This window comes from Danio rerio, chromosome 21 (assembly GCF_052040795.2).
Source record: "Danio rerio strain M-AB ecotype USA chromosome 21, GRCz13ab, whole genome shotgun sequence".
Taxonomy (NCBI): Eukaryota; Metazoa; Chordata; class Actinopteri; order Cypriniformes; family Danionidae; genus Danio; species Danio rerio.
In genome coordinates, this window is record NC_141041.1 from 45,295,001 (window position 1) to 45,309,854 (window position 14,854).

The following is a 14,854-nucleotide window of genomic DNA, read 5'->3' on the forward strand; positions in this document are numbered from 1 at the left end:
CAAGAACAAAAACTGAAGAGAAAAAATTAAACAAAAGATGCCAGTCAAGAGGAAACACACAGAAGCCATTTATCATTTCATAGCATTTGAAAATATTTGCAAGTGATATGGATCATCAGATTATCAGACATATTTGCATGAGTGAATCCCTCTGCGGTGAGTGATAGTACTGTGAAAATGATATATAAATGCTGCTTTGTTTATGGTTTGTATGTGTGCAGCACCAGTTCCGGGTTCCTTTTGTGGAATGTCAATACAGACTACTGGGGTTTTGACACATCATCTGACACAGAAGCAGAATGTACGTTCTCGTATCTGCTGACTGTTCTTTTAGTGTGTTCACGTGCAGCTTTTTGGTCCAAATGAGGCCAAGTGCAGGCGATGGGAGGTGACGACACAGTAGAGCTGCACAATTAATCGTAAAAAGATCGCGATCTCGAACAGCTGACCGTGAGCTGTTATCACAGAGAAGGCGCTCTAGTTAATGATAGACGCACGCGTCTACTTTAGAGAACGGAACCTGCATATGTTGCGAGTAACAGGTAATACAGTTGTAAATAATATTCAGTTTGTGGCACAGAGTGATCGTTTGGGAGCCGCGCACGAAGTATGAACAAGCACTTAGCAGTCAAAATAAAACCGAAAGTGTGCACTTCATTTAAATGATCATATCGCATTTTAGAGTTATCATTACGGCAAGCATTTGATGTTTTTTTCTTTCATAGCGAACCCACAGTTGTGCATGAAAATAAATGTTTACAATGTCAGTATAACTACTCTAGCCTATATTTTGTTGAATATAATCTGATAATGGCAAATGTCTGATTTTACCAGTGAATAAAATTGTCTAATATAACAGATTGCAAGCATATATCTCAAACATATTAAAAGAGATCAGAATTATTATAAGTAAAATATTATTATTTATAGAAACCAGTAGACCTACACATAATATTATTGTCGATGTTGACAATAAAAATCGCGATTCTTATTTTAGCCAGAATCGTGCAGCTCTACAACACAGTCAGTTTTTATCATCACTAGTTCTTTGACATCCACTTTGTCAGTCCTGGGCTTTAAATAGCACCACTGAAATCATGCATGCAAACTAGAATTACTAACAAGTTAAGAATAATGTAATAAACAACACTTAGTGGACCAATCAGACTAGTATACACAAAAATTTGATTTTTGAAGTTAACCAAAGTAGCATTACATTTTGGTTATATTAAATTGACTTATGACAGCTTTTATGCCAAAAATATTATATTTTAATATATTAAATTCATTTAAAAACATTTATTTCTTTCCCAGAGATGGGTTGCGGCTGGAAGGGCATCCGCTGCGTAAAAACGTGCTGGATAAGTTTGCGGTTTATTCCGCTGTGGCGACCCCGGATTAATAAAGGGACTAAGCCGACAAGAAAATTAATGAACATTTATTTCTGTTACCCCTAAAAAACACTTTTCACCTTTTAAATTACCATTAAGGTGACATCTGAACAGGGCATGTCAATTATTCAATCAGCAATTTTTCACACAAGTCCTAAAATTCATTTTGTTCATCAATTTGGACTGAAAAAGCACTTTTTTCATCCAGGCTGATGCAAAAAAATCGACAGTGTTGCTTGTGTATTGTTTACGTACTTTTGAAGCCATTCTGGTAGTTTTAGGGTAGTTTACCAGGATTTCTGTGTATAAGGTGTTCGTAACAAGGCATGGGCTGATAACCGTTTTCAAGGTATACCTCAGTTTGGAAAAGCCAAAATTTTCAGCTATACCGTTCCTACGGTATTTGTAAGATTTCTTTTAATTTTCAGCACATCAGTATCTCCAGCAGAAAAGATATCCAAAGATGCTGTTTTAAATTGTGAAGAAATCAGTGTTTTTGAAAAGGATGAATACAGCAGAAGTCAATGATTATTTAGCCTGACATGTTTACTGCTCCAAAATATTTAAAATATTTCACAAAATAAAATATATTGTGTACAGAGGGGGAAAAAGCTTTAGTTTTTTACACAGACATTTAAAAAGAACGTCTTTTGGAGCAGTAATCACAATACCGTGAAACCGTGATATTTTTATCCAAGATAATCATACCATCAGAATCTTACACCAGCCCATGCCTACTAGGAACACAATTGCTTTACTTGCTTGCTTTTTCTGAGGTAAGCAGGTGGATGTGGCTTACAGGAAGACTCATAAGATCATATCATATCAGGTCCTCGTTTTCCATTCTCCCATGTGATCTGGTACTTAATGAAACCAGTTCATAAAACCTCTTGTAAATTATGTCAACAGAGACCTTGACCTGCTCGGGCCTATTGATTATACTGTACAGATGATGAAAAACAGTTCCTGCCAGTCAATACCCAGCTGGATATTGTCAGATTTGCATGCAAGTTTGAATTAACCTTCAGTTGGGTAAAAATCGGAATGAAAATAAAGACGATGTTTGTCAAGACAAAACAATATCATCTGAATTCAACCGATGGCTAAAGGTTACTGCACTTAAACCGAAAATGAAGTGCTAGTCATTTATAGTAGTTTCACTGATAAGGGCACTATTTGTGTTTTGGTGGCCCTAGCGACGGGCACTAGTTTAAATACATCGCCATAGCACATTATCATGTGACGGGCAACCTAAATGTTTACCCAGGGCCTTGTATTTCACCTTTGGTTTAGGATTTCAGTAACTCAGTCAGTCACAACAGGGGAAACTGGGTAGGACAAAGCTTGAGCGACCCATGGGAAAAGACCTATCCTGTCCTCTAGTAAGGGCTCTCATGATTGCTATCATTATGAAGGGAAATTCCATCATCTTTTCTCTGTTACCTGAAGATAGGACGACCTCCAACACTGCTGCAACACTTGTGTACTGTTTAAGAGGACTGTTTTAATTTCCTCACTTCGGTTGTAGCTTCCTCCTATTGTATAGCTGCATTTTTAGGGTAGTAAGCTGTTATTGTTCAGTGTTTTGATCACATTAGATATGCTTTGTTGCTTGAGATGATTACATTACATGGTCCAAAATAACACATGTGTAAGTTGAATACAAATGCGGTTTTTATTACCCTTAAAAAAAAACAGTTCCATTTTAATATTTTTTTTATTTTATTTATTTTATTTTTAATTTTTTTGCAGAAATGCCATAGAAATACCAATTTTGGTTCCCCTTAAGGCTGATTTATACTTCTGTGTCAAGCACATGTGTGTGCTCCAGCACAGCCTTCGTGAGGTTGCATAGTACTCACTGTAGCTGATGCGCTGTAGCTGATGCGCTGGAAACACACGAACATGCAAAGAGCATGCAAACTCCACACAGAAATGCCAACTGACTCAGCCGACGCTTGAAACAGCGACCTTCTTGATGTGAGGTGACAGCACTACCCACTGCGCCACCGCTTCATCCAGTTCACTTTCATGCAATATATAATTCTAAATCATTGATGTTTGCATATGTTTATTAATGCTTTAGTGATCGCAGCAGTACAATAAAATTTGTATTTGCCCTAGAAAGAGCAGTTGTTATTCAAACAGTGAAGTTGAATATAGACACGGATGTCCACAGTAGCAAAACAGTTTGAAAGCAACTTAAAATTAAGGCTGTGTCAGTTACATTATGCCAATATGTGGTGAAAAGCACCGTTTAAAATTTTACATTTCGGTAAATTGATTCAAGAGATTCCTCAAAAGTGCTGATTCATCCTCATTATAAGTGAGGTATTGAATAATTTATTCAAACTGAGATTTTAAACGTATGAATTGTATAATATCGTAATAACATTGCAGGAAATACAGTTGTGTTGGAATGGCTGGTAAATTTCTTTGTTTCGTTTTTTGTTTTTGTTTGGCTGCCTCAAGAGTCTTGGGGCTCTATTTTGACGGTCCATGCGCAGAGCGCAAAACGCAGGGCGCAAACGCTTTCAGGGCGTGTCAGAACGCGTTTTTGCGAATTTAAGGACGGGAAAATCTGCTTTGCGCCATGGCGCATGGTCTAAAAGGGTAGAGTTTATTTTCTTAATGAATTATAGTTGTGTTTTGAGAATAAACCAATTAGAGTCTCATCTCCCATTCCCTTTAAGAGCCAGCTGCGTCGCGCCAAGAGCGCATTCGCTATTTACAGGACGCAAAGTAAGTCTAAGTGGAAAAAATGAGCATGTCACTAGCAAACAGTTAACAGTTTTTTAACAGAAAACTGTTAAACAGAGCATCTACTGCGTGAGAATGAGAGATAATGGATCTACTTTCACATTCGCTCATGGATAGGGAAACCTTTACGCACAGACATCAATTAGTCTATAAATAAATAATTTTGTTTGTTAAGCGCAAATATTCGTTTTAAAACTATTTCTAAATTCAGTTCTAATTTCCAGCAAACGAATAAATAAACAATAATAACAAAGTGTGCTCAAAAACCTGAGTTATATCCTAAAACACATGCTGTGCCCCATATGGTCTAAAACCTGCAGGTGGGCAAATCTAAGCTTGTTTTTGACAAATATACAAGCTTATATAAATATGGGTATAATAAATAATACTGCTAATAATAATAACATTATACAAAAGCAAATTGTTATGAATGAACTGAAAAAGCCTGAAGAAGACATAAAAGCAGTGATTTTTCATATTTATGTAGGCTAGATAATAATATGTTTTGTAATATTTTAATCCTTTATATTTATATCCTATATCTATTCTTATTATATGCTATATATATCCTTAATATTTAATTTTTCATATGTAAAGATATTTGCCTATTTCTCTCTTGTGTGTATTAAGCAGTGTGTAGAGTTTAGACCGGGTTAGTTTTGGTCTAATGAAAAATCTATTATAGTTTCTCAAAATAGCAACGCGCCAGCAGTGCGCCTCAGAACGCCTTCCTTTTTAGACCAGAACGCCTATGGGCACACAAATGAGCGCTAATGCATTTGCTATTTAAACAGCGTAGCGCAACGCCTCAAAACGACTCTTGCACCAAGCTGAAACTACCAAAAGACTATTGCGCCGTGCCTTGCGCCACACTGCGCCGGGTGTATGATAGGGCACTTGATCTATATTTAAAGGCAAATCATGATTCTCATTTGTTCTAAAATCATGCAGCTTTACCCTAAAGGCATATTGATTGCACATGTTTGAGGCCTATGATTGTGATGTTGTGTAAAATATGTGAGCAGAATTGTGGAATATAGTTATAAAAACCGAATTATCTGTTGAACATGTCTTGATATTATAAATAGCTCAAATATGCCTGTGCATCTAATTAATTCTCCTTGTGGATAATTGCCTGTGAATATTCAAGATATTTAGATAAGTTTTGTGCTAGTTTAGCTTACCACATATATAATCATTGACTCATTTTTCAGGCTTTTTTCCCCTGAAAAAATCATTTGTGAATACATTTAATTGGATTACTAAAATATATTAAAAGGCTGCATGATATTGGAAATTCTAACATTGCAATATTTAGTTTTCTGCAATATGAACACAATCTTACCAGATCACTTGAATATCTCTATTTGGAAAGCATATTAGAATCATTTTAGATTGATTGGGATGATTCAGTAAGGAAGTATATCTGTGCAAAATATAATAAACAATCTACAAGCACAGATAAATACAATAAAGAAAAACAGACAAATTAAATAAAAAGTGTTTTCTGAAAAGTATTCTGGTACAGTAGTTTTAATAATAAAATTATATCTTCATTGTATTAATAATTCAATTCAATTAATTGATATTAAAGTTACAAATGCTACAGTTTCTTATGCTTTTAAAATTGTGATACAGTCACAGACCTCAAAAACACATGCAAATGATAAATTATATTCCTGAGTCGACAATGCGTATCCTGCTATGTGATCATTGCAATATCCATAAAAACGATATATTGCGCAGCACTAAAATAAAGTAAGACAAAAATGTTACATTTTTGGAAGAATAAGTGCTAATTTCAATTATTAAATTTTTTTCATTGGAAAAAATTTAATATACGCATCTCAGTGCCTTCATGAACCTAATTAATAAATAAATTATAGTCCTGTATTTTATGCTAGCCATGTGATGGTTGATGCATCTCAGTGCATCTTTTAGCGATTCTAACAGTTAAAGTTTCTACATGGCACCATCAATGCTAATGAAGGGCCTTTATTTTGAAGAGTGTAAAGATCAGGGGTGCCCAAACTTATTCATATAAAGGGTCAAAAATCAAATATCATTGAAAGCCGTTGGCCAAAGATAAACATACAAAACTATTTTACATTAAAGTCGCCATGGGTAATTTCCTAATATTTCAAATTAAATAGAAAACATCATATTAACTAATGCAGTATAACTTTTTACTGTTGCAACACAAACATAATCAAATTTATAACACAGTGGAGCTCAATGCTAGAAACACTAGTCAAGCAGAATCTGCCTTTGCCTTGGTTTGCTAACCAAAGTCCTCTATCCGTCGGGTGGCAGTGTGTACTTTTTAAACTAAATATAAATAACTGACATCATTTAAATTGAAACATTTAATTTCAGTTTGCTTTTTTTTGTAGCTTAACAGTAAAACAAGCAAATAAAAAGTTACATTAAATTTGAAATGACAATCTCTAAACAATCCCCCATCACTCTCCTTCTTTTTTCAGATAGGATGGCGGGCCAAATCAAAGGTTTCCATGGGCCAACTTTGGCCCGCGGGTCCTAGTTTGGTCACCTCTGGTGTAGATGCACAATAGATTGCCTGATTATAGATTTTAAGATTTGCTCAACCATTATATTACACTTTAAATAATAGTCGTTTTGTACATCAATACTTTTAATCAAAAGTTGTGCCTTCAAAGACTTTTATTAAAATGCATATAAAATAATAATATTATAATGTGTTTCCTGATAGCCGTAAATGCAGTTTGTTGTGTTTACTCAGTGGGTTGATAAGGAGTCTGTTGTCCAGTCCACTGGAGCACATGTGTGCTGACTCCGCCCACCGTCCCTCTATTTACTGCTGGAGCAGATGGAAACACCAGAGATCTGAACTGAGAGGAGAGAGTCTTCACAGTGCAATACGCTCATCCGATCAATGACGTTGTAGCTCAGAGAAACTAGCGTAGAGGGGTTTAATAATTTCTTCAGCATGTGGTAAAAGGATGGAGAAGCTCTAATGGGGGTTTCCTCACCGCTGTCTGATGTAAAGACTTTAAGTGGTCTGGAGACTGATTTAAACACATCCACAGAATGTCTGTTGGCTCACGATGGGATACAAATACTGCTGCAAAGTGGCTTCATGCACCAGGACATCAAACAGTTGTAAGTTTGACAAAGATCTTCATTTTCTTTACCGTTTGTTTATGTTTTTATTTCTATTTAAATTTCCTTCCTCATTTTCATCATCTCACACTCAGATTCCAAAGTTCAGTTATAGTTATGACTCCAACAAGCTGTTTATCTTTGCTGTAGTTTCTTGAGTTCTGCTGCTTCCCGTAATGAACAATGTTTTAGTTCATCAAGGAACTCAGTAGAGACTTTACTCAAACCATGTTTCTGTTTGAGAAGCCGGTTACATTTGTTCACGTCACACGACGACAGAGGCAGTCAAAACAAACAACAAAGTATAGTTTTACACCTTACATCACCGCTACACCGTCTTCCTGTCCTCGGTAAACAGGAAGCCCTTGCTACACGCTTTTTTATCATTGTGCAGAAAACAAAACGTTCTTTCCGTTTAAGCAGACCACAGTATCTTTAATTGAGTGTGGTGGAGTATTGTACAGAAGTGTCATTTAGACATGAGCAATGTTTGCTTTACTGGTGCAAATGTGTAAACTATGATTGTTGCCGGATGTCTACTTGGAAGTGGCTAAGAAAAAAAAGCATTTATCATCATATTATGCTATTTTAAGTTAATAGTACAGTAGGTTTAGTCATCTAAGGTATAAAACACTTTAATTTCATAATTTACATTTCATATAACCTCATTTCTCAAATGATTCTCAAACATCATTTATCAAACGTCATAAACGTTTGCCTCTTTTCTGAAAATGTAATCTGCTCTGGTTGATCTGATGGTCTAGTCTGGTGTGTGATTTGCCATATTTTTACATTATACATTCTAGAGCTGCACAATTAATCATAAAAAGTTCGCGATTTCGATTTGACCCCCTAGACGATCTTAATCCAGCATTTCTACGATTCTGTCAATCATATTTTCAAGTTCAGGAAGGAAGCAATGGTGGCCGCACAAGTCCTCACATTGTTTTACATACGTCGTTCAGCAATGTGGACACCTCCAAATGATGTTGAAGGAATCACATGCTGTGTTTATAAGGTATAATTCACCTTAAAATGTCATTTCTGTCTTCATGTAATGTATTTCCAACCGCAAATCACACGTGACGTGAGCTGACTGTCAGCTGTTACCACAGAGAGGGCGGTCGCGCGCGCTCTTCTAAATGAAGTCTACTTTAGTGAACAGAACCTGCATAAGCTGTGAATCACAGGTAATAATGTTGTAAATAACATTCAGTTTGTGGCACAGAGTGATCGTTTAGGAGTAAACCGCTCTTAGCAGTGAAAATGAAACCGAAAACGCACAGTGTTGCCGATGTAGCTGACTGATTCCAGCCCCAACAATATCAAAACCTGCCGAAATGCAAAAATATTCGCCCAGTCTTTTGTATTCAAGAAAATTACGTCAGTGACAGATTTTAAGCAGTAAATTACAGATTGTAAGCATGTACCAGTAATGTCGTTTCGGTAATTTTCCATATATTTACCGGTATCACTGTGTGAAAGGGGCTGTGTGTGTGTGTGTGTGTGTGTGTGTGTGTGTGTGTGTGTGTGTGTGTGTGTGTGTGTGTGTGTGTGTGTGTCTGTGTGTGTCTGTGTGTGTCTGTGCGTGTCTGTGCGTGTCTGTGCGTGCGTGCGTGCGTGTGTGTGTGCGCGTGGTCCTTTACTGACAGCCGGTTTTGTGGATCTTGTCAGAAAATATGGTGAAAAGCCCTACATGACGGTAATAGCTTGATCGCGGTGTTTACTTCAATAATGCCACTAATATATGGATACTCTAAATGTCCTACATCTATTCTGTTTAGATCAGTTATGACTTTAGTTGGATTAAGGTGATCAAAAATCACTGTTTCGAGCTTATGTAGGCCTACAGTTCAAAATTCATGTTTAACTGAATAAACCGTTAGTAAACACAAGTGCATCTTTTTAAACATCAATTATTTTCATCACCAATTGTCATAGTAGAGCAGCTTCTCAAGCAGTGTGTTATGCAATTTGGAAACAGGAGATAAGCCCCTGGTCTAATGTGACACCTGGCTTGAGAAACCTGTTCTCCAAAACTTACATCTAGTCATTATTTGGGTTGCACACATATTCTAAATGCCTTCAGCAGAATTCAAATAAGCCATTTTAATCTAGATTAATTCCAAGATTACAGTGAGATTAATCTAGATAGAAAATGTATAGATTTTTGTATACATATTTAAATGCACATTGAACACGGTGTCAAAGCCAATATTCGTAAAAGCCAAATAAAGGCACTTTAAGGGAAGTATTGTTGAAATAAACCATTATAGAAACATGTTTTGAATATGTAGTCTGGCGTGGTTCATTTAAATCAACAGATTGATTCAGAAATCTGCTGGAGAGTAACACCCATGAAGCTGGTTTCAATAATGACTCAAGCCTGATGCTGTCAGTGGACACGTTGATGAAGTGTTTGGTTCACCATTACACGTTTGTCTTCTCGTCTCTCTGTCTTTCCCCTCCCTTTTTCTGCTGTAAAACTCAAACCACTGCTTAAATGAAACCATGTGTGTTAATCTTTCTACAGTATGAGGACATAGACGACTGTGGATTGATGTGTGGTTGGACAGTTTTTGACCCAAACTGCAGCTTTATTTGTGTGCTCTTGAGTTTGTTATTTTGCTCTGGTGGGCATTTGGTGAATAGTTGGCACATTTTAAAAATGCTTTCCAGAATAGAGGATTTTTTTGGGGATTTAACTGAGTACTTCCTCTGTGGATCTAGTCTGAACCTCAGGTTATTATGTACAACTCTGTGTAAGCCAAGAATTATGAGCTTGTGTACATTTTGAAATCAATATCAAAGATGCACTTTACTACAAAGAAAGACTTTGTAGTAACATTACATTATTTTTCAGTTATGTTTTTGGCTGCTTATTTATAGAATAAATGACTGAGTGAAATTTTGGGACTTTTTTAAATGATGTATTGTGTTTGAAAAACAATACCATTATCATCTCTGTGTAAACAAAACCAGGACTATTCCAGGCGCACCTTGGTGAAAACATCTCCAGCTTTTCAGAACGTCATAATCGCACTGTTAGTTACATGACAAGAACTGATCGGTTTCACACTTTGTATGAAATATACACATTTCAGTAGACTAATTAGCTTAGACAAACACAGAACATCCAAACACTGCAGCGCTTTTAAATTATCTAAAAGAAAACTTGTATCAGAGCTGCAGCAATGTTTTGTTAGTTTGTCATGTTTTAAGAAAACAATTGATGGTTGCCTAGCAAAGACAGACAGAAAGCTCTTTGAAAATGGGGAAGAAAATGATGCACCTCATGTTTTCCACACACTTTTAGGACAGCCTTTTAGGAGCCAATCAAACCAAACGTGCTTTTACACTTCAAAATTACAAGGGTGCACCACATTGTGGTTTTTTTTGACAAGAAAAAAAGAAGTGTGGTGCACTTTTTATGTCTCTACTAGGCAACTGCTGAATCAGCTGCCTATTGTGCGCAAGTGTATTGTGCTGTTGATATTGGTATAATTTATAATATTATGATATTCAAGATTTGTGATTCATACAGCACAGAATACCTTAAAACAGTAACCACTAGTCTCTCCTCAATCTTCAAAAGTCTCCAGAGTCGTCTTGACAACACAAACACTGCTGTCACCTCAACGGAAACCCCGCATCTGCTTTCGTTTGATTGGAGAATAAAAAGGCTTGACTGATGTAACATGCTTTTTCGATCAGAGTTGACTTTTTTTCAACTAGTGCACAGTGCGCAACGGAAAAAATGCGAGGCACACAGGTCGCATAACACGCGCGCAAAACACTCACAGCCATTAGTAAATCATTCAAAAAGAAGCCAGTGTTTCCTCTAGGATTTTTTCCAGCTGTGGCGGCAGACTCTGTTAGGCATTTTACACAGATCTACCACTACATGTAGCGTTATTTCATTGCCAAATGTCGTGGGCGCAGTATTCAGTCGAGATCGCATTAATGTAATAGCCTACGAGCATGTCAATCTCAGCTTGAGCGCCGACTTCCTCTGTTTCGTGCACAAAACTTCTTACCCTTAAATAAACGCGGCTGAAGTGTGATTTAATGCGTTTATGTACCGAGTATGTCTCCAACATTTCTTAAATTTATTAGAAATATTTATGAATGTCTTTGATAGACTTGCGGAGCCGACCGCGGCATTAATGCGTCCTTAAGTAAAGTGAAACGGCTATAAACTCCAGCAAGATAAAGTCATTACATGCAGAGCCACAGACCTTTATCTAAAAATAAAGTATAATTATGGAGACTGTGTTCATCATAACTGAAAGCTACGCCGTGTTTGCTGGCCTCACGCATCACGCACCTGTCAAGTCAGTCAATCAGTCAGCACGTCACCTTAAAGGGTTAAACAGAACGCACAGCACTACTATGGTCACAGAAAGGTTTGCACTGTTATTATTCACTTACCTTTTAATACGTTTTCGGTGCAATTATAACCCGCTATTTAAAAGACGATCGAATATTTTGAAAAAGAAGCTGTAATGTTGCTATGGCGGGATAAATTCTGGTGTGGCGCCCCGCCACGGAAGAATGAATGTAGCGGATACCTTTGAAGCGTCTCAATGCAAAAAGCACGTTCAGTGTGATCAGCCCCTTAGTCAGTAGGCATGTGTAATTTCTTGATAGTATATATACTACAAAATAGTGAAGGCGGACTACAGAACTGTATGTGTGCTGACATGTAGTGTTTCTTCGTGAAGTGGCATTGGTATGCCACCTGGCCTGGCATACACATTACAGAGACATTTTTGCAGATTCATGCACAAGTCGAGTTTTTGGACAGTGCTGTTCCCAAGGTGCAGAGGAAGAGCTTTTCATCTTTAAATGCATGTTTAGCACCCCAGAATTACAATACAGTAGAGCTGCACAATTAACCGTTAAAAGATCTCGATTCGACCCCCTAGACGATCTTAATCCAGCATTTCTACGATTCTGCCAATCACATTTTCAAGTTCAGGAGAGAAGAAAAGGCGGCTGCACGAGTCTTTTCATTGTTTCACACACGTTGCTCAGTAACATTGACACCTCCATATGATGTTGAATGAGTCACATACTGTATTTATAAGGTATGGTTCACCTAGAAATGTTGTTTTTGTCTTAATATGATGTTTTCGCGATCGGGAAATCACACGTGACATGAGCTGCTGACTGCGAGCTGTTATCACAGAGAGGGCGCGCGCGAACGGAACCTGCATATGTTGGTAATACAGTTGCAAATAATATTCAGTTTGTGGCACAGAGTGATCGTTTGGGAGCCGCGCGTAAAGTATGAACAAGCACTTAGCAGTCAAAATGAAACTGAAAGTGTGCAATTTATTGAAATGATCATATCGCATTTTAGAGTTATCATTAGGACAAGCATTTGATCTGTTTTTTCTTTCATAGCGAACCCACAGTTGCGCATGAAAATAAATGTTTACAATGTCAGTATAACTACTCTAGCCTATATATTGTTGAGTATAATCTGATAATGGCAAATGTCTGATTTTACCAGTGAATACAATTGTCTAATATAACAGATTGCAAGCATATATCTCAAACATAATAATTCAACATCACAATTATCTTACATACGTTGACCATTTACAATTTTTGGAGCAGGAGGATATATAAAATCTCTCATAATCCCAAAAGAACCCCCCCCCCCCTTTTTTTTTATTTATTTTTTTTATATTTTCTTATTCCTCTTTCATGTCACTGTAACCTTGTAATGCCTTTCACAATGGCAGTGCTTGTAATAAAGGTATACAGAACCTTTCTTTTATCACACACTGAACTGTTCACTTTTTATGTGTATCGTATATCTTGAGGACTTTATGTTTGCAGACTGTTAGCTATGTATATCTTCTGTTAAAGCCACAAAAGGGAAAGTAGTGTTGGGTATATTTGTTTATATATTTTTTTTGTTGTTGTTGATTGTTTGTCTTTTTTTTTTGTGCAAATGTAAAAAAAAAATCCTTATAAATAAAGTATTGAAAAAAAAGAAAAAAAAGAGTTATCCGCTTGTCAAGTGGTGACGTGTTTGTGACGTATGTAATACCGTTTCCGGGTCCAAGCCGCCATTCACTTGAGTGGAAAAATCATTCGTTTATGATCACTTTTTATTCCTATCACACATTAAAGTTAATTTTACATAAAGTCATAGTGTACACAACAATCTCTGGGCTTGCTGCATCACAAATACCAACATTTTAACAATTCATAAAACAACGAATCACTTTCTGGTCATCGGATATTAGGCATGGACATATATATTGCGATCGTGACTTTCGAAAGTATTAAATCGCTTTGTAAACGTTTATTATTACCATTTCACGAGTCTCCCCATACAGTTGAAAAGAGCGCTTGGACCCGGAAGCCGCTCCGCGTGACGTCACACTTAACAAGCGGATTAGAAGTACAATATAATTATTGATAGAAACCAGTAGACCTACACATAATATTATTATCGATGTCGCCATATGTTTGTTTTTACCACACCTTTATTTTACATCTACAGAATCGTGAGAGAATCGTGATCTTTATTTTAATCAAAAAAAAAATTGCGATTCTCATTTTAGCCAGCTCTACAATACAGTCATCAAACCTCATGTCGTCTATTTTCTGTGGATTACAAAAAAAGAAGCAACGGTGTCCTATGCATGTATTTTTCTTTCTTCTTTCTATTGACCTAGTCATCTTTAATTAAAAGGTTCTGCTGAAACAACAGATCACATTGATGAAAAGAGCTGGCTTAAACTTGCCCCAAATCGTTTTTAAATCACTGTAAAGCTTGGACAGACCTTAGATACTCAAGTCACATGGACACACTCCCATAATGCTTCATTCTCATTTCTTTTGAACCAGCCTACAATAACAGCCTCATAAAAAGACATATGGTTGCGCACATGACTCAAAACAGCAGGCACACATGCACACACGAACACAAACCATATAAATCCATTCCTCTCTCACTTCTCTCTGCTATTCACACTCTTGTTTTACGGTCTGCATAGTTTGAATGTCATTGATTGGAGGGCGATATGTTGCATGGGATTATTCAAAGAACAGAAAGTCGCACACACAGATCCCCCAGCTGTCGCAGTGATGGGGAACAGAGTGTTCTTGTTTGCGTCCTGCACAGAGAGTTCGGTGTGTGAGCTAATGTCCTCAAAAAGAAGTCCTCCCATATTCCCCCACTGAACTGAATGTCTCATGTTCCACTCGGGATGTGAAAAGCATCAGAATTCACAGCGTTTCTTTGACATAATAGACACGGTTAAGATTGATGTTTTCCTCTCATGGCTAATTTAAAAATCATCAACCTGATTTCTCTGTGCAGGCAAAGTCTATATCAGTTTTCTCCTGGGAAATGTACTCTCATGATTTAATTAGTATTTAACATTATTTGGACTTTTCCTCTATATATATTAGGTTCCCTCGATTAGTTTAAGCTTCTTTTTTAATCCTTGACATACTCCCCTAGAGTTATTTTCATTTAAAGGGATAGTTCACCCAAAAATGAGAATTCGGTCATCATTTACTCTCCCTCATCCATG

General features: G+C 36.8%; 1 protein-coding gene across 11 annotated transcripts in view; it reads left to right on the forward strand.

Moving 5' to 3' along the window:
- The window catches only part of ssh2b (slingshot protein phosphatase 2b), a 65,309-nt gene that overhangs the window by 18,622 nt on the left and 31,833 nt on the right, over positions 1-14,854 (forward strand). For 6 of the 11 annotated variants that reach the window (XR_015519627.1, XM_087299931.1, XM_087299932.1 and 3 more), the window contains exon 1: positions 7,011-7,292. Coding sequence is in view for 5 of the 6 variants with exons in the window: in XM_087299931.1 (XP_087156057.1) it covers positions 7,147-7,292 (146 nt within the window). In the remaining variant the exon portion in view is untranslated. 11 annotated transcript variants of the gene reach the window in all.